At 40.3% G+C, this 21,041-nt stretch overlaps 1 protein-coding gene across 1 annotated transcript in view; it reads right to left on the bottom strand.

Moving 5' to 3' along the window:
- Nucleotides 1–5,192: 5,192 nt before the first annotated feature.
- Nucleotides 5,193–21,041, bottom strand: part of LOC122866379 (hemicentin-2-like) — a 480,239-nt gene continuing 464,390 nt past the window's right edge. Inside the window, exons 11-15 of the mRNA XM_044175982.1 lie at nt 10,754–11,071; nt 10,314–10,580; nt 6,506–6,802; nt 5,796–5,893; nt 5,193–5,296 (exon numbers count right to left, since the gene is read on the bottom strand). Coding sequence (XP_044031917.1) covers nt 5,207–5,296; nt 5,796–5,893; nt 6,506–6,802; nt 10,314–10,580; nt 10,754–11,071 — 1,070 coding nt within the window. The 3' untranslated portion in view covers nt 5,193–5,206. The remainder of the gene's footprint in view (nt 5,297–5,795; nt 5,894–6,505; nt 6,803–10,313; nt 10,581–10,753; nt 11,072–21,041) is intronic.

Raw genomic sequence — 21,041 nt, 5'->3', positions numbered from 1 at the left:
ATGCTGTACACAACTCTTCCCTCTGGGAGGCGCTACGGAGCACTGTACCCCAAATACAACCCGACACAAGAACAGTTTCTTCCCACTTACTATCAGTCATGTAAAGTCAATAACTCTGCAACACTAGAACATCCACTTACCTACAAATTGTAAATGATATATTTACAGTTTAAAATACACTGTGCTTTAACATGTACGTATGATCCATCTATAAATCCTGCACGCTGTACTTACAGTTAGATATGCATGCATGCATATACTGCACATAACCACCCACTACATGTATATAAACTTACATGAATCATTCAGAATCGGCTTTATTGGACAAGTATGTTTTGAATTTTGACGTGATGGAATAATTCTTTGTTAAACTGATAACACAGTATGCTGCTTGTATCTTTATGGCTTGAGTCAAGTCCGTTGCATTCCTGCAAAACAGAAAGAATGAATGGGATTAAAAGAGAGAAAAACAGTCTTAATTGACAGACGAAGAAAGCAGAGATGTTGGCACAAACCTTTGTTAAAATTCACAGCTCTAATAATATTAGTGAAGAGGGGCAAAGAAGGGAAACTACAATAGCTGAGAATAAGGAACTATTACAGCAAGATGAAGATACCAATGATTCACACAGGCAGAACTGAACCGTGCTCTCAGGAAAACCAAGATGTCATCACCAGAAAAAGATCAGAAATGTTACACTATGATAAATCATCTTAGTGAATCATCTAAGGATATTTTACTAGAACTATATAATAAGGTTTGGGAGAAGAGAAAATTGCCACAAGTCTGGAAAGAAACTGTTGTAGTTCCGATACGCAAGCCAGGAAAAGATCGCACCAACCCAGAGAGTTATAGGCCTTATAGGCCCGTTGCTTTAACCTCCAATGTATGCAAAATAATGGAGAGAATGATAAATGTAAGATTGACATATTATATAGAAAACAAAGGCTATGTATCAAAATATCAGAGTGGATTCAGAAGAGGCAGAAATACCATGGACCCTGCTTTATGTTTAGAACATGAAATAAGGAAAGCGCTGATTAATAGGGAAAGCATAATGGCCATTTCTTTTGCTATAGAGAAGGCTTATGATGTGGAAGGAAGGATTATTAATTAAAAGTAAAATAGGGGTTAAAAGCCTGATATATAGGTGATAAAAACATGATTGGACAAGCTTAATGATATGTTGCTCAAAACATAAATTGCTATCAAACAGGACACAAAGATTTCTTGCAACAGGCTTGATATGTTGCGACAGGTTACCAGTAGGATTTCAGTATTATTTGAGTTGAGCTGACCTAGTTGGGATTTTGGGGGTGATACCAGATCTTATTAACTCCACCTTTCCAGCAAAGTGCAATAAAAACTTTTCACAATCAACAGGGGCACAAGGAGAGGCATGGTTAATTAACTGATCCACAGTCTTAAACAGTAATCTGGGGTTGTGCTGATGGGCCGAAATAAGTGCAGAGAAACGACATGTTCTTGCATCCTTCACCTTCCTATTATAAAGGAGTAATAACTCTTTCATGGCCACAAAGTGGCTCCCTGTTTGTTTTAGGATTGATTTTAAGATGTGTTGATTGTCTTATTGATTACTTGATTGATTACAAGTGAGGCTCTTCATGGCTCCAGACTATATTTTAGACCTTGTAATCCCTTATGAACCCTCACGTAGTCTGAGATCTTCGGGCAGGGGTCTCCTGTCTGTTCCTGAGTCCAGGATGGAAACTAAGGGGGACAGAGCTTTTGCCATCAGGGCCCCGAGGCTCTGGAACAACCTGCCCGAAGACATTAGGTTATCTGAGTCAGTGTCTTCGTTTAAGTCTCGTCTCAAAACACATTTTTATCTGAAAGCAGATCCTGATTTTACCTGAACTGGCTGTTTATTTTACTGTTTATTTTATTGCTTTTGTGTATTTTATGTGTTTTATTTCTTTATATTTTGTCATTCACTGTGGTATTTTATTTCTCTTGTTGTGAAGCACTTTGTACTTTGAAAGTAAAATACTAAAAACACTAATTTCAAAACATTTCATGCATTCTGGTGAATTTTTATGCATCAATTTGTGCCCTTTCTGCATCAATTTATGGTGTTATGTAATATATGTTTATTTATGTAAAGGAAAACACAAAATTTAGGCACCAGGTGACAATTCAAAATATTATGGAATATAATGCAGTACAGCTCTCAGGCATTGTGTATTGCTTTCAAATGTTTATTCTCCTTTAGATCAACTTTTCTCATTTAATGTGATCCCTACTGAGTCAACATATGACTTACTCTTTGTCCTGTTTTGTGTCTTTTTTTGTTTTTGAAAAGTTACCTCTTTAAATGTGCATGTGTCACCTTTTCACGTCAATGAGAAATTAAAATCATTTTAATTTATAAACCCAACATCAGCCCACATTAAGATTAGGTAGCAAACGACACTTCTGAAAGTAAACCTGAGGAACATTACCAAGTAGCTCCATAGCTGCCATCACAACTCACAGCCTGGTTTTGAGACTTAATATCGGACTTCCTCCTCCTTTTCCTTTGTGGCTCCTCTGTCATTAACCGAGCAGAGTTGCTTCCTCTTCTTGCACGTGTTCTAAATATTGAGGGAAACGTCTCCCCCCCTCAATATTTAGACACAAAACGGTTCGTGTCGGGCCTTTACACGCCTCTCCTCTTTGTTTTTATCCCTTATTTATTGAATTCGCTCTCACCTGATTTGTCTGTGTATCTGAGATGTAAACGGCTCACTCACCTCCTCTGGCAGGAGTCACAATCCTGAGAAAACTGCAGACCAGCAGCCACACGGACCAGTGGGCCATCCTGGTTTCTCCGCATCAAAACTGGGATACGAGGATGCAGTTACCTCTGCTGGCTGTAACAAAGATCCTCCATGGTCAGTGCTCTCAGAAAAGATGTAAACAGTTTGACCTCTGTTTGACAGATGCATTTTAAAAAAAGCATAGACAGTTTAAAGTCTGTCTGCACAGAGCGCAGCTGCAAAACCTCCTCGTCTCTTATTGGCTACATGTGAATAATCATGCTATTGCTTCAGAGTGGCTCTTACAGGTTACTCCTACATCTCTCTGTTAGTCACTTGATAAATGCGTCTTATTTCTCAGCTAAGAACTTTTTACATATGCTCTTTAGAGCATAAGTGTAATTGTTGGTAGTTTGATAATTATGGATCCAAATCAGCTTTAAATGATGTTTTCTCACTAAACCAGGAGAAAAGTCTCATAAGAGAAAGAAGAGTTCAACACTCTTTAAACTTTGAGAAACAAGACTTTATTCCCTTTTTCATTTGCAGAAATCTTCAAAACGTTTGCTGAAATAGAATTTACTGGTGCAAGTTATAGAAGATATTAAGGCACTGGGTGTATAAAAAGTAAAAGCATGCAATCATCTTTATTTCCATTTATTTAATTTAATTATTTGTATAACCATCACTAACCTTGACACAGACATACAAGCAGGGAGTTACTTTCATGTCTTTACATTTACAGCAAATGTTGGAAACTTTACATTGTACTAAAATAGATGAGACAATTCTGGAAACTGTTCATAAACTCAGATGTGACAGGTTTCAAGGTCAAAATACAGTACAGTTTACAGATAAAGGCAATCAGTTTAAGTTATTAAGTCAAGTCATAAAGATACAAGCAGCATACTGTGTTATCAGTTTAACATACAGCATTATTCCAGTCAACGAGCACAACGACAGGCACAAAGTAGTTTTGAGGTCTCACAGAGAGGCATGACAACAACAGCTCAACAAATGGACCTTATTAAAGAAATCATATTGTTGTCTGTGAAGAGCTGGCCATGGAAGAAGAGGAGCAGGCCAACGAGGAAGAGGAGCAGGCCAATGAGGAAGAGGAGCTCAAATCAGAGGAGGAAGAGGAGCAGGCCAACAAGGGAGAGGAGAAGGTCCAGGAGGGAGAGCAAGACAACCTCGCACCATCATTACGGACAAGATGCGAGCAACAGTCATTGACCATGTCATTGTCCTTGGCATGACAATGGCTGAAGCAGGACTACGAGTCCGTCCAAACCTGAGTAGGTTCACTGTGGCCACCATTATCAGGGCATTCAGACAACACAACAGGTATTTTACTCTACTGCTTTCTTTGTCACAATACAATTTTACAAGCCTGTGAAAGTAGTCTATTGGTTTCAAATCAGTTGTTACTGTGTTGTAACACATGTCAATTGACAACACGTTTCTTTCTTTAGAGTTGGAAGAATGCCACATAGAGGTGGGAGGGTTGCCATATTTACAGCGGCACAAGAAACCCTCATTGTGGATATGGTTTATGGTGCTACCTGGACTGATCTGAACACACTGATTGTTCACTTTTTTTTGTTTCTCATCGTGGAAATGGAAGGTTTATGACAGACAACCATACACTAGAGAGAACCTCCTAAGGGCAATGGAGCTGGCCTGTGTTGACATCCCAGTGGAGGCCTTCCAAGGATGGATTCGCCATTCGAGGGCGTTTTCCAGCGGTGCCTGGCAAGAGACAATCTAGCCTGTGATGTGGCCCGATGCAGCTCAGCGACATGATGCCGCACAGTGATTGTGGTGTGACTAAAGAAAATAAAAAACTTCACACCCTGATCATGTTTTCAAGAGTACTGTTGTGTGCAATAGATTCTGTTTTTGCATTGAGTTAACAGTTAGTGTACATGACAGAATTTACTATAGATTTATACTCTTCATATGAGTGTGTAATGATGTGTATAGTGTTTACATTTTTGAAAGCTTCAAGCTGCTCTTTTGGTGTGAAAGTTTGAGTTTTCCGTATCCAGTCAACCATTTGCTTCTTCTTCACGTTCACTTTGTCTGTTTTCATTAATTTCTTCTTTTCTTGCAAACAAAACTGAACAGAATTCACTGGTGAAAAACATCAAAGTGAAACTCACAACAAACTTTCATTTAGTCTTCAGTGTAAAGAACAAAATAAAATCAGTGCACTAAACAAGAAGCCTTCATTTGATTTGAACACTCATCATCATCAGTACAAACAACATACACAACAAATAATTAGCAGGTGAAGAATGTGTTTTCTTACCTTTTATATTTGCAGTACAGAACTAGGCCTGCTAGCAATGCAACCAAAATGACTCCAACCATCACAGCAATAACAATAATGCCTGCATCAGAAGATTCAGTTTAAGGCAGAATAAGTAGTTTGTCGGGCCATTTATATGATCGCATCAATCCGTATCCAGTCAACCGTTTTCTTCTTCTTCACATTCACTTTGTCTGTTTTCATTAATTTCTTCTTCTTTTCCTGCAAACAAAACTGAACAGAATTCACTGGTGAAAAACATCAAAGTGAAACTCAAAACTATTTATGCGTCTTCAGTATAAAGAACAAAATAAATCAGTGCACTAAACAATAAGCCTTCATGTGATTTGGTTACATTTTCTGTTTTACCTTCAAACTACTGAGCCACAACGTCTCTTTTTCAGTTAGTTGTACATGATGTTACACTCTGCTTGTGTCTTTTAATTAAGGTCAACATGTTGAGAGAAAGGTTTATTTGAGTAATTATTGATTCATTACATTAATTACAGCTTGCCATGCAGTGCAAAATGATTTGGGGAAATGTAAATTAGCTGTTGCTAAATGACAATGTTGTGTTTTGTATTCACTATGGAAGATATACTGTATCTACTGTCTGGTCCTGTTCCTGTCTGTGTCCAACACACATCATCATCATCATCATCAGTACAAACAACATACACAACAAATAATTAGCAGGTGAAGGCAGAATGTGTTTTCTTACCTTTTTATATTTGCAGTACAGTACAAGGCCTGCTAGCAATGCAACCAAAATGGCTCCAGCCACCACAGCTACAATAATGCCTGCATCAGTCAGACTCCCTGAAACAGAAAGATCCAGTTTAAGGCAGAATAAGTAGTATTTTTCCGATTTGTCCATAAACGCAACATTCAAATCTGGGAGGGTGAGGAGAGTGGTATTCCAGTGGTTGCAATTTCACTGCTAGATGCCAATAAATCCTACATACTGGTCCTTTAACAAAGACCAGTTATACCCTAACAACAGAATGATGAGTGTTTTTTTTATTTATTTATTCATTTTTTTACAGTTGATTAGTACGATGATGACAGAAACAAATAAGAAATTACTTTGTTGAATCCATTTATATGATCGCATCAATCCGACGCTTCTTCAGTCTTAATTCTCCTCCATCTCACGTCATAAATGGTCACATCATATCATTAAATGAGACACAGCAGCGTTTGCTTCTAATACATTTCAAGAATGAAACGGGAAACGGATGGAAAGGAGGAAGCTGGAAAGAAGGTTACGATGCACAGGATTAATGAATTACAACTGACCCATCTGATGTGAATAGCAGTGTGTGTGCGTGGTTATTCTGTGGCACTCAGGTGTTGTTTGCATGTAATTTCGAATCCCTGCCCTGATTTTATGCTGATAGTTTAATTGACAGATTTTAGACTTGATCTTACCTTTCTCTATCCTCAGAAGGGTGCTGGCTAGGTTTGTCTCCTCAGCATTACTGAGTTCACAGGTGTATATTCCCTCCTGATTCAAAGACAAGTCCTGTAGCGTGAGGCTGCCTGACTCAGACACACCCTTCACCTGCTGCCTCCACTCCTCTGAGACTGTGTGGGGGACGTCGGTCCCGGTCTGGTTCAGGATGATCTGACTGTGGTTGAATCTCCAAACGAGGCTAAAGCTCAGAAGGGAAGTGTTTGAGGAAGTGCAGGGGATTGTTGCGTCAGTGCTGGAACCACTGACAGAAGCTGAAATAATAAAACAAAAAATTAATAAATAGATCAAAACACCTGTGAATCAAAATAATTTCTAGAATTTATAGAAACACATATTGAGATTTCAATAAGGTTTTGTGTTTTGTCCTGCTTCTGTTTGTTAGTTTGCAGTATATCTGAAAACCTAGTGAACAAAGGTTCATGTTCTTGAATGAGCAAGTGATTAGTTGTTGGTGTTTAAAAAGGAAAAAAAAGTCAATTAAGTTGCCAAATTTGTCTTTTCTGAAACATTTTTGCTGTTTTCTCATAAATGATCGAGTTTTTTCAAATGAAAAAATCTCTTTCATCTTTATATAATACTTTTTTTGATAACTATGACCTTTGACTTTTATTGATTTTTCTACAATGAGATTTGTAGGCAATATAGGCCTGTTTCCATATTTTTGTTTTTTTATACCTTTACTAATCAGTAACCTTTTTTATAATAATATTATCAGTTTGTTTGCTGATTTGTATAATCATTAGCAACATAAAGTCCTTTTTGTCAACTGTATGGCGTGTACTGCCACAGACATCCTATGACAATTGTAAATGTTTAACAAGTGTAAGGGCTTGGTGACCTTAATTTGTGTGGATGCTGTACTCTACCTAATGAAGGTCTAATAGCTGAAGCATTTTCACCGACAGTGTGCTGGATGGCTTAGCACTCCTCAGTCCTGCTGTTTCTGCTTTTAAATGAAAACTGGTTTAATGATGTAAAAAGAGAATTGCAAAGAAAATATAGTTCCATCACAGCTGTTTTCTTGCAGTAGTTTCTTGTTGTGTAGTTCAATTCAATTTTATTTATATAGCGCCAATTCGAGGTGGAGAGAGAGAAGGGGGTGGGGGAGAGGGAAGCACAATGCAAATACCACCTAGAATTTTTAAATAATAATAATGTAATGGTAATATTAATAAAGTAATAATAATAGCAAATGATAGTTATAGGAATAACAATAATAGTAACAAGGCCAATAACAATAATTGTAGCAGCAGTTGTCGAGCAGGAACACGGGGCAGCAGGCAGCCCACAACCACAGATCCAGACTCTGCAGCTCCGGAGGTATTTCTGACCTGCTGAAAGCAACAGAAGGAGAGAGGAGAGAGACGAGAAAGCACAAAACCACGGGAGAGAGAAGTTAGTAAGTTAGTTAGTTAGTCGAGTTAGTAACATGCAGTAATGGGATAAAAATGCATACAGACGGAGAGGGAGAGGAGGAGAGAGGAAACAGATGCATCATGGGAAGTCTCCCGGCAGTCTTGGCCTATAGCAGCATAACTAAGGGATGGTTCAGGGCTCACCTGAGCCAGCCCTAACTATAAGCTTTATCAAACAGGAAAGTCTTAAGCCTGCTCTTAAATGTGGAGATGTCTGCCTCCTGAACCCAAACTGGGACCTGATTCCACAGGAGAGGAGCTTGATAACTGAAGGCTCTGGCTCCCATTCTACTTTTGGAGACTCTAGGAACCACAAGTGACCCTGCATCCTGGGAGCGCAGTGCTCTAGTCGGGTAATAAAGTATTATGAGATCTTTAAGATACGGTGGTGCCTGGCCATTAAGAGCTTTGTAGGTGAGGAGAAGAATTTTAAATTCTATTCTGGATTTTACAGGGAACCAGTGCAGAGAAGCTAATATTGGAAAAATATGATCTCTTTTCCTAGTTCTTGTCAGTACACATGCCGCAGCATTCTGGATCAACTGGAGAGTCTTCAGGGATTTATTTGGGCACTTATTTCTAGAGTCACAATATCTTTAGATAATGTGTTTCATAGGTGTTTGGGACAAGTACAATAACTTCAGTTTTGTCTGAGTTTAACATCAGAAGATTGCAGGTAATTCAAGTTTTTATGTCCTTAAGGCATGCTTGAAGTTTAGCTAACTGGTTAGTTTCATCTGGCTTGATCAATAGATATAATTAGGTATCATTTGCATAAAAATGAAAGTTTATGGAGTGTTTCCTAATAATATTGCCTAAAGGAAGCATATATAAGGTGAATAGAAATGGTCCAAGCACAGAAACTTGTGGAACTCCGTGACTAACTTTGGCGTACACAGAGGACTCACCGTTACCATGTACAAACTAAGATCGGTCTGATAGATAAGATTTAAACCAGCTTAGTGCGGTTCCTTTAATGCCAATTACATGTTCCAGTCTCTGTAATAGGATGTAATGGTCAATGGTGACAAGTACAGAGACAAGTCCATTGTCTGATGCAATTAAAAGGTAGTTTGTAACGTGCAGTACTAAGATCTAACAAGACAAGTGAGAGAAAGGGAAGGTTAGATATAGGTCTGTAGTTGGTTGAAACCCCTGGATCAAGAGTGGGCTTTTTAAGAAGCGGTTTAATTACAGCTACTTTAAAAGACTGTGGTACATAGCCTGTTAATGAAGACAAATTGATCATATCCAGTAAAGAAGTGCTAACTAAGGGTAAAACTTTTTTAAGCAGCCTAGTTGAGATGGGATCTAAGAGATAGGTTGATGGCTTAGATGAAGAAATTGTTGAAGTTAGTTGAAGAAGGTCGACAGGAGCAAAGCAGTCAAAATATATATCAGGTTTTACAGCTGTTTCTAAGGTTCCTGTGTTTGAAGATAAAATCGGTACCGGTTGAAGGCAGGACGTGATGATTTTTTTCTGTAATAGTTACAATTTTATCATTAAAGAAACCCATGAAGTCGTTACTACTGAGGGTTATAGGGATACATGGCTCAACAGAGCTGTGACTGTCAGCCTGGCTACAGTGCTGAAAAGAAACCTGGGGTTGTTCTTATTTTCCTCTATTAATGATGAGTAGTAAGCTGCTCTGGCATTACAGAGGGCTTTCCTATATGTTTTAAGACGAAGGCAATTCTTCCAGATTGTTGGAACGCCATTTGCTTTCAAGTTTTCGCGATGTTTGGGGGTTATACCATGGAGCTAACCTTTTTCGATTTAATATCTTCTTTTTTAGAGGTGCGATATAATCGAGTGTCTGTCACAGTGAGCCTCCAGCGCTATCAACAAGATGGTCAATTTGGGAGTGGCTGAAATTAGCATAGGAGTCCTCTGTTAAATTGAGACATAGCATTGTATTAAATGCAGATGGAATCGCTTCCTTAACTTTAACTACAGCACTATCAGATAGACATCTAGAGTAGGAGTTTTTACCTAATGGCGTGTAGTCCAGTAATAGGAGTTCAAAAGTTATTAAATAATGGTCCAATAATTTAGGATTCTGTGAAAAGACTATTAAATGTTCGATTTCAATGCCGTATACCAGAACAAGGTCGAGGATGTGGTTAAAACAGTGAGAATGTACACTCTGACAGAAGCCAATTGAATTTTCAATGTCCACATGAATATTGAAATCACCTACAATAATAACTTTATTTGTTTTAAGGACTAGACTTGATAAAAACTCAGAGTTCAGATAAAAATTCAGAAGTTGCAGAAATCTTTCAAATAAGTGTCGATACCAACCTGGTTCATTGGTTTAGTTGACATATTAGAAGTAATACTCACGTAGCTGCCTCAAAGTGGCTCTCCTCCTGTTTCTGCGAGTGCTGACGGTGCAGCTGTAGACCAGATCAGTAACACTGTCTGAAGGTATCAGAGAACTGTTGATGCTGTAAAGCTGCTGTTCAGTCTGCTGGACTGTGGGTTTGTCCTGGAGGGTCAGAGTGGACGGAGGGCTGGTGGACCAGGTGAGCTCAGGCTCAGGGTAGATCCCCTCTGAGCTGCAGGTGATCCTGTTTTCCACCTGCTGAATGTCGACTCCAACGACTGGAGCTGCAGAGACAGAGGATGTTGACGCTGTGTTTGAATGAATTCACTAATAATTTTAGGTAAAAAATACATTTTTAATTCACCAGTTTGACAACACATTAGCTACATTTAGAAATGCACTGCACACCGAGAAAACACAAGTTAAAGGTTTTGTGCATTTACTGTGTTTCTCATACCGTCCACTTTTAGGTTGATGAATGACGCCTTGTTTCCTCTGATGGTGCTGGTGTAGCACTTGTATCTGCCCTGGTCCTGAACCTCCACCCCTGTCAGCTGGAGCGAGGCGTTTCCTCTGGAGATCTGGTCCCTGAACAGTGATGTCCTGCCTCTGAAGTGCTGGTCCTGGTGTGCGAGCTGGTCTTGGTTGTGGTAGTAGGAGTGGACACGAGTGTCTCCTGCTGTCACCTGAGTCCAGTGGATGACTACATCAGTGCCGCCCTGGAAGCTGCACGGTAAGATGCAGCTCTCCATGAAAACACAGGAGACCTCAGCATCTGCAACACATCAGGTACAAGCAACACATCTTTATGATGCATGACTTACTCTTAGTCCTGTTTTGTGTCTTTTGTTGGGGATGTTTCCTCTTTAAATGTGCATGTGGCACCTTTTCACATCAATGAGAAATTCAATCATTTTAATTTATAAACCCAGCATTAGCCCACATTAAGATTAGGTAGCAAACTAGCAAACAACACTTCTAAAAGTAGGCTAAACTCAAAAAACATTACCTAGTAGCCCATTGAGGGAAACGTGCCCCCTCAATATTTAGACACAAAGACTAAAAAGAGACACGAACAACAAATGATTGCAGGCAGCTGGTCAGCAGAAACAGATGCACTGTCTGGGAATTGAGAAGTTGTAGAATTAAATTTTCCTGTTGGCCCTTTGTTTTACAGCAGCACACTGTCAGACTGCAGCAGGCCTCTAGTTGCTCTCACAGACTGTTTGCAATCTGTAATCGCTCTGATCAATATTTATTCCAAACTGTGACGGGACGTCCTTTTGCGCAGCAGGACATTTTCTTAGATTACTGCACAAGACCTCACCTTTACTGAACTCAAGTCAGCAGTGCATGAAATCTGTGCTGCTGTAGCCGATAAATAAGGTGATCAAACTTAAAATCAGTTTCTGTTTCGTGTCGGGCCTTTACACGCCCCTCCTCTTTGTTTTTATCCCTTATTTATTGAATTCGCTCTCACCTTATTTGTCTGTGTATCTGAGATGTAAACGGCTCACTCACCTCCTCTGGCAGGAGTCACAATCCTGAGAAAACTGCAGACCAGCAGCCACACGGACCAGTGGGCCATCCTGGTTTCTCCGCATCAAAACTGGGATACGAGGATGCAGTTACCTCTGCTGGCTGTAACAAACATCCTCAATGGGCAGTGCTCTCAGAAAAGATGTAAACAGTTTGACCTCTGTTTGACAGATGCATTAAAAAAAAAGCACAGACTGTTTAAAGTCTGTCTGCACAGACAGCATCCTTCCTCCCTCCCTCCCTCTTTCTTCTTCTTCTGTTGTGTTTTATGGCGGTTGGCGTCCCTAATTGCGCATTACCGCCACCTGCTGGATTGTAACAGCTTGACAGTGTAAAGTATTTACAGTGTCCACCCAAAGTGCTCCCATGACATTAGTCCATTCTACAACCCAGACCTGGTTGTCTGAGTTGGTGCAGCTCCTTCCCTCAGTGTAACATCCAGATCCTCTCCAGATGTGTCCACAACATCCAACAACCTTCCTGCAGCGTCCAGCACCATCTTAATCCTTTCTGACTTCCCCTTTATTTCAGCCGCACAGGTTATAACCGTGGCAATAAATGCCAGAAATCGCTTCTTGTCCATACTGATGCTCTGATCATCTCCATTTCCTTTCTGCTCCTTTTCCTTTTGAACTACCACCCTTTCACCGTTCCTCTCCATACTCTTAACAGCTTCCGCGTATGACAATCCCTTTTCCGCTCTGATCTTATTCATTTTCATTTCCTTAATTCTTTTTGGACATTTTGCTGATCCCGTAAGTGCAGGCACTTTGCTTGCTCTTTCGCCACTTTACACTTCTCCACATTACAATTGTCCTTCCCACATCTTCTGCCTCCTCTTCATCCTGCAGCAACATGTCCATATTCCTGACAGCAGAAACACCTGAGAGGAGCTCCCTCACCCTGTAGCACACATAATCTAGGTACACTCTCTCTGGTAATTCCCCCTCAAACGTCAATCACACTGAGTTACTGTCCTCCTCCTCCCTCCTTTTCTGACTCTTGTCATCCTTCTTGCCTCACACACACCTTCAGCCTCCCGAAATGACTCGGCCTCCACCGACAGTGGCACGCCGCTTACTGCTCCCTTCTTCTTTATTTCTGCTCCGAGCAGGAAGCAGTCCACGCTGCTATAATCTCCAAACGCATGAATCTTCAGGGCTCCGTCTCTCTGACGCTTTGACACACAGTCAGTGATAACCATCCCACTTCCTGTTATCCTGACCGATCTGACATCTCCGAGCTTTCCTCCTACAAACTTTCCGACCTCATGTGGATTGTCGACCATCGACAAGACACTTTTCCTCTTTCTGACCGGATACACTTGAGTTACTCTTCTTCCTTTTCTTTTTATTTTCAAATCCTCTCGAATCCTCGTTTCTAATTTCGCGCTCTGATTCCTCCTCTGACTCCATTTCCGCCTTCCTCCTCGGTTTCACGTCCAACATCCCTACTCCAGATCTTCGGTTTCTTCTCGCTTCCTACTTTACTGGCTCTGCTGCTGCTGCTGCTGCTGCTGCTGCTTCTTCTTCTTCTTCTTCTTCTTCTTCTTCTTCTTCTTCTTCTTCTTCTTCTGATTGGAGGTTGTCAACCGGCTTGCAGGTGCATTACCGCCACCTACCGGACTGGACTGTGGGGTGTGGACCAGTGCATTGGCAGACAAATAACGACACATTTTGCAGCTGCTGTCTGCAGGCAGACTTTAAACAGTCTGTGCTTTTTTTAATGCATCTGTTTGTTTTGCCGCCCTTCTCTACACCTCACAGTGTAGAACAGTCCTGCATGTTGAAGGGATTTTATTGCATCTTTTCAGCTGGTTTAGAGGTCAAACTGTCTACATCTTTTCTGAGAGCACTGCCCATTGAGGATCTTTGTTACAGCCAGCAGAGGTAACTGCATCCTCGTATCCCAGTTTTGATGCGGAGAAACCAGGATGGCCCACTGGTCCGTGTGGCTGCTGGTCTGCAGTTTTCTCAGGACTGTGACTCCTGCCAGAGGAGGTGAGTGAGCCGTTTCCATCTCAGATACACAGACAAATAAGGTGAGAGCGAATTCAATAAATAAGGGATGAAAACAAAGAGGAGGGGCGTGTAAAGGCCCGACACGAAACAGAAACTGAAACTGCTTTATTGTTTGATCACCTTATTTATCGGCTACAGCAGCACAGATTTCATGCACTGAATTTAAATGTCATTGTCCGGAGGGAAAGTAATATATCCTGAGTTCAGTAAAGGTGAGGTCTTGTGCAGTAATCTAAGAAAGTGTCCTGCTGCGCAAAAGGACGTCCCGTCACAGTCTGTGAGAGCAACTAGAGGCCTGCTGCAGTCTGACAGTGTGCTGCTGTAAAACAAAGGGCCAACAGGAAAATTTAATTCTACAACTTCTCAATTCCCAGACAGTGCATCTGTTTCTGGTGACCAGCTGCCTGCAATCATTTGTTGTTCGTGTCTCTTTTTAGTCTTTGTGTCTAAATATTGAGGGGGACGCAGGGGGCACGTTTCCCTCAATGGGCTACTAGGTAATGTTTTTCTATTTTAGCCTACTTTTAGAAGTGTTGTTTGCTAGTTTGCTACCTAATCTTAAAGTGGGCTAATGCTGGGTTTATAAATTAAAATGATTTAATTTCTCATTGACGTGAAAAGGTGCCACATGCACATTTAAAGAGGAAACTTCCTCAACAAAAGACACAAAACAGGACTAAGAGTAAGTCATGCATCATAAAGATGTGTTGCTTGTACCTGATGTTGCAGATACTCAGGTCTCCTGTGTTTTCATGGAGAGCTGCATCTTACCGTGCAGCTTCCAGGGCGCCACTGATGTAGTCATCCACTGGATTCAGGTGACAGCAGGAGACACTCTTGTCCACTCCTACTACTACAACCAAGACCAGCTCGCATACCAGGACCAGCACTTCAGAGGCAGGACATCAGTGTTCAGGGACCAGATCTCCAGAGGAAACGCCTCGCTCCAGCTGACAGGGGTGGAGGTTCAGGACCAGGGCAGATACAAGTGCTACACCAGCACCATCAGAGGAAACAAGGAGTCATTCATCAACCTAAAAGTGGACGGTATGAGAAACACAGTAAATGCACAAAACCTTTAACTTGTGTTTTCTCGGTGTGCAGTGCATTTCTAAATGTAGCTAATGTGTTGTCAAACTGGTGAATTAAAAATGTATTTTTTACCTAAAATTATTAGTGAATTCATTCAAACACAGCGTCAACATCCTCTGTTTCTGCAGCTCCAGTCGTTGGAGTCGACATTCAGCAGGTGGAAAACAGGATCACCTGCAGCTCAGAGGGGATCTACCCTGAGCCTGAGCTCACCTGGTCCACCAGCCCTCCGTCCACTCTGACCCTCCAGGACAAACCCACAGTCCAGCAGACTGAACAGCAGCTTTACAGCATCAACAGTTCTCTGATCCTTTCAGACAGTGTTACTGATCTGGTCTACAGCTGCACCGTCAGCACTCGCAGAAACAGGAGGAGAGCCACTTTGAGGCAACTACGTGAGTATTACTTCTAATACGTCAACTGAAACCAATGAACCAGGTTGGTATCGACACTTATTTGAAAGATTTCTGCAACTTCTGAATTTTTATCTGAACTCTGAGTTTTTATCAAGTCTAGTCCTTAAAACAAATAAAGTTATCATTGTAGGTGATTTCAATATTCATGTGGACATTGGAAATGATAGCCTTAGTACTGCGTTTATCTCATTATTAGATTCAATTGGCTTCTGTCAGAGTGTACATTCTCACTGTTTTAACCACATCCTCGACCTTGTTCTGGTATACGGCATTGAAATCTGAACATTTAATAGTCTTTCCACAGAATCCTTCATTATCGGACCATTATTTAATAACTTTTGAACTCCTATTACTGGACTACACGCCATTAGGTAAAAACTCCTACTCTAGATGTCTATCTGATAGTGCTGTAGTTAAAGTTAAGGAAGCGATTCCATCTGCATTTAATACAATGCTATGTCTCAATTTAACAGAGGACTCCTATGCTAATTTCAGCCACTCCCAAATTGACCATCTTGTTGATAGCGCTGCAGGCTCACTGTGACCGACACTCGATTATATCGCACCTCTAAAAAAGAAGATATTAAATCGAAAAAGGTTAGCTCCATGGTATAACCCCCAAACATCGCGAAAACTTGAAAGGAAATGGCGTTCCAACAATCTGGAAGAATTGCCTGGCAAGTTCGTCTTAAAACATTTAGGAAAGCCCTCTGTAATGCCAGAGCAGCTTACTACTCATCATTAATAGAGGAAAATAAGAACAACCCCAGGTTTCTTTTCAGCATTGTAGCCAGGCTGACGGAGAGTCACAGCTCTGTTGAGCCATGTATCCCTATAACCCTCAGTAGTAACGACTTCATGAGTTTCTTTAATGATAAAATTGTAACTATTAGAGAAAAAAATCATCACGTCCTGCACTCAACCAGTGGTGACTTGTCTTCAAACACAGGAACCTTAGAAACAGCTGTAAAACCTGATATATATTTTGACTGCTTTGCTCCTATTGACCTTCTTAAACTAACTTCAACGATTTCTTCATCTCAGCCATCAACCTGTCTCTTAGATCCCATCTCAACTAGGCTGCTTAAAAAAGTTTTACCCTTAGTTAGCACTTCTTTACTGGATATGATCAATTTGTCTTTATTAACAGGCTATGTACCACAGTCTTTTAAAGTAGCTGTAATTAAACCTCTTCTTAAAAAGCCCACTCTTGATCCAGGGGTTTCAACCAACTACAGACCTATATCTAACCTTCCCTTTCTCTGTACTTGTCTTGTTAGATCTTAGTACTGCGTTCGACACCATTGACCATCACATCCTATTACAGACTGGAATATTTAATTGGCATTAAAGGAACCGCACTAAGCTGGTTTAAATCTTATCTATCGGATCGATCTCAGTTTGTATATGTTAACGTTGAGTCCTCCGTGTACGCCAAAGTTAGTCACGGAGTTCCACAAGGTTCTGTGCTTGGACCATTTCTATTCACCTTATATATGCTTCCTTTAGGCAATATTATTAGGAAACACTCCATAAACTTTCATTGTTATGCAGATGATACGTAATTATATCTATCAATCAAGCCAGATGAAACTAACCAGTTAACTAAACTTCAAGCATACCTTAAGGACATAAAAACCTGGATGACCTGCAATTTTCTGATGTTAAACTCAGACAAAACTAAAGTTATTGTACTTGGCCCCAAAACACCTCCTTATCTAAAGATATAGTTACTCTAGATGGCATTGCCCTGGCCTCCAGCACCACTGTAAGGAACCTCTGAGTTATCTTTGATCAGGATTTATCCTTTAACTCCCACATTAAACAAACTTCAAGGACTGCCTTCTTTCACCTACATAACATTGCAAAAATCAGGCACATCCTGTCTCAAAATGATGCAGAAAAACTAGTGCATGCATTTGTTACTTCTGGGCTCGACTATTGCAATTCTGTGTTATCAGGCTGCCCGAATAAGTCCCATGAGTCTCCAGTTGATCCAGAATGCTGCGGCACGTGTACTGACAAGAACTAGGAAAAGAGATCATATTTCTCCAATATTAGCTTCTCTGCACTGGCTCCCTGTAAAATCCAGAATAGAATTTAAAATTCTTCTCCTCACCTACAAAGCTCTTAATGGCCAGGCACCATCGTATCTTAAAGATCTCATAATACTTTATTACCCGACTAGAACACTGCGCTCGCAGGATGCAGGGTTACTTGTGGTTCCTAGAGTCTCCAAAAGTAAAATGGGAGCCAGAGCCTTCAGTTATCAAGCTCCTCTCCTGTGGAATCAGGTCCCAGTTTGGGTTCAGGAGGCAGACATCTCCACATTTAAGAGTAGGCTTAAGACTTTCCTCTTTGATAAAGCTTACAGTTAGGGCTGGCTTGGGTGAGTCCTGAACCATCCCTTAGTTATGCTGCTATAGGCCTAGACTGCCGGGAGACTTCCCATGATGCACCTCTTTCCTCTCTCCTCCTCTCCCTCTCCGTCTGTATGCATTTTTATCCCATTACTGCACGTTACTAACTCGACTGACTAACTAACTTACTAACTTCTCTCTCCCGTGGTTTTGTGCTTTCTCGTCTCTCTCCTCTCTCCTTCTGTTGCTTTCAGCAGGTATTTCTGCCTCCGGAGCTGCAGAGTCTGGATCTGTGGTTGTGGGCTGCCTGCTGCCCCGTGTTCCTGCTCGACAACTGCTGCTACAATTATTGTTATTGGCCTTGTTACTATTATTGTTATTCCTATAACTATCATTTGCTATTATTATTACTTTATTAATATTACCATTACATTATTATTATTTAAAAATTCTAGGTGGTATTTGCATTGTGCTTCCCTCTCCCCCACCTCCTTCTCTCTCTCCACCTCGAATTGGCGCTATATAAATAAAATTGAACTACACAACAAGAGACTACTGCAAGAAAACCTGCAGCTGTGATGGAAATATATTTTCTTTGCATTTCTCTTTTTACATCGTTAAACCAGTTTTCATTTAAAAGCAGAAACAGCAGGATTGAGGAGTGCTAAGCCATCCAGCACACTGTCGGTGAAAATGCTTCAGCTATTAGACCTTCATTAGGTCGAGTACAGTATCCACACAAATTAAGGTCACCAAGCCCTTACACTTGTTAAACATTTACAATTGTCATAGGATGTCTGTGGCAGTACATGCCATACAGTTGACAAAAAGGACTTTCTGTTACTAATAATCATACAAATCAGCAAACAAATTGATAATATTATTATAAAAAAGGTTACTGATTAGTAAAGGTATAAAAAAACAAAAAAATGGAAACAGGCCTATATTGCCTACAAATCTCATTGTAGGAACATCAATAAAAGTCAAAGGTCATAGTTATCAAAAAAGTATTATATAAAGATGAAAGAGATTTTTTCATTTAAAAAACTCTAGATGTCATTTATGAGAAAACAGCAAAAATGTTTCAGAAAAGACAAATTTGGCAACTTAAATGACTTTTTTTCTTTTTAAACACCAACAACTAATCACTTGCTCATTCAATAACATGAACCTTTGTTCACTAGGTTTTCAGATATACTGCAAACTAACAAACAGAAGCAGGACAAAACACAAAACCTTATTGAAATCTCAATATGTGTTTCTATAAATTCTAGAAATTATTTTGATTCACAGGTGTTTTGATCTATTTATTAATTTTTTGTTTTATCATTTCAGCTTCTGTCAGTGGTTCCAGCACTGACGCAACAATCCCCTGCACTTCCTCAAACACTTCCCTTCTGAGCTTCAGCCTCGTTTGGAGGTTCAACCACAATCAGATCATCCTGAACCAGACCGGGACCGACGTCCCCCACACAGTCTCAGAGGAGTGGAGGCAGCAGGTGAAGGGTGTGTCTGAGTCAGGCAGCCTCACGCTACAGGACTTGTCTTTGAAACAGGAGGGAATATACACCTGTGAACTCAGTAATGCTGAGGAGACACACATAACCAACATCTTTCTGAGGATAGAGAAAGGTAAGATCAAGTTTAAAAACTGTCAATTAAACTATCAGCATAAAATCAGGGCAGGGATTCGAAATTACATGCAAACAACACCTGAGTGCTACAGAATAACCACGCACACACACTGCTACTCACATCAGATGGGTCAGTTGTAATTCATTAATCCTGTGCATCGTAACCGTCTTTCCAGCTTCCTCCTTTCCATCCGTTTCCTGTTTCATTCTTGAAATGTATTAGAAGCAAACGCTGCTGTGTCTCATTAAATGATATGATGTGACCATTTATGACGTGAGATGGAGGAGAATTAAGACTGAAGAAGCGTCGGATTGATGCGATCATATAAATGGATTCAACAAAGTAATTTCTTATTTGTTTCTGTCATCATCGTACTAATCAACTGTAAAAAAAAAAAAAACAAATAAAAAAAAACACTCATCATTCTGTTGTTAGGGTTTAATTGGTCTTTGTTAAAGGACCAGTATGTAGGATTTAGTGGCATCTAGCAGTGAAATTGCAACCACTGGAATACCACTCTCCTCACCCTCCCAGATTTGAATGTTGCGTTTATGGACAAATCGGAAAAATACTACTTATTCTGCCTTAAACTGAATCTTTCTGTTTCAGGGAGTCAATCTGATGCAGGCATTATTGTTATTGCTGTGGTGGTTGGAGTCATTTTGGTTGTATTGCTAGCAGGCCTTGTACTGTACTGCAAATATAAAAAGGTAAGAAAACACATTCTGCCTTCACCTGCTAATTATTTGTTGTGTGTGTTGTTTGTACTGATGATGATGATGATGATGTGTGTTGGACACAGACAGGAACAGAACCAGACATGGTACTATCCCACATCCAAACCTTATGGTAGGTACAGTATATCTTCCATAGTGAATACAAAAACACAACATTGTCATTTAGCAACAGCTAACTTACATTTTCCCCAAATCATTTTGCACTGCATGGCAAGCTGTAATTAATGTAATGAATCAAGAATTACTCAAATAAACCTTTCTCTCAACATGTTGACCTTAATTAAAAGACACAAGCAGAGTGTAACATCATGTACAACTAACTGAAAAAGAGAAGTTGTGGCTCAGTAGTTTGAAGGTAAAACAGAAAATTGTCATGGTTTTGGGGGTTTGTGTTCAGTCATTTCTTCTTTTTATTTTAAAATAGTCTCTTTCCCTCGTGCCTTTCAGTTTTGCTTCCTGATCAGTTTCACCTGTGTCTTGTTGTCTCTCGACTAATTAAAACAGAAAATCTAACCAAATCAAATGAAGGCTTCTTGTTTAGTGCACTGATTTATTTTGTTCTTCATACTGAAGACGCATAAATGAAAGTTTGTTGTGAGTTTCACTTTGATGTTTTTCACCAGTGAATTCTGTTCAGTTTGGTTTGCAGGAAAGAAGAATTGAATGAAAACAGACAAAGTGAATGTGAGGAAGAAGCAAACGTTTGACTCGATACTGAACCCCAGAGTAACTGCCTACAAGACGCCCAACGACCCGCTGCTGCAGCGAAACCAAGGTCACACTGCGCTGCTCTGAAGTGGGACTGCATTGAACTAATGTGAGCAAATCTTCCAGACGTAACTAATAAGGAGCCAATCGTGTGTGTGTGTGTGTGTGTGTGTGTGTGTGTATGTAAGTAGCCCATGCATGTATGTACAGTCAGTGTGTTGATGTATACATACATAC

Source organism: Siniperca chuatsi, linkage group LG19 (assembly GCF_020085105.1).
Source record: "Siniperca chuatsi isolate FFG_IHB_CAS linkage group LG19, ASM2008510v1, whole genome shotgun sequence".
Taxonomy (NCBI): Eukaryota; Metazoa; Chordata; class Actinopteri; order Centrarchiformes; family Sinipercidae; genus Siniperca; species Siniperca chuatsi.
This window is presented reverse-complemented; position numbering and strand designations above follow the sequence as displayed.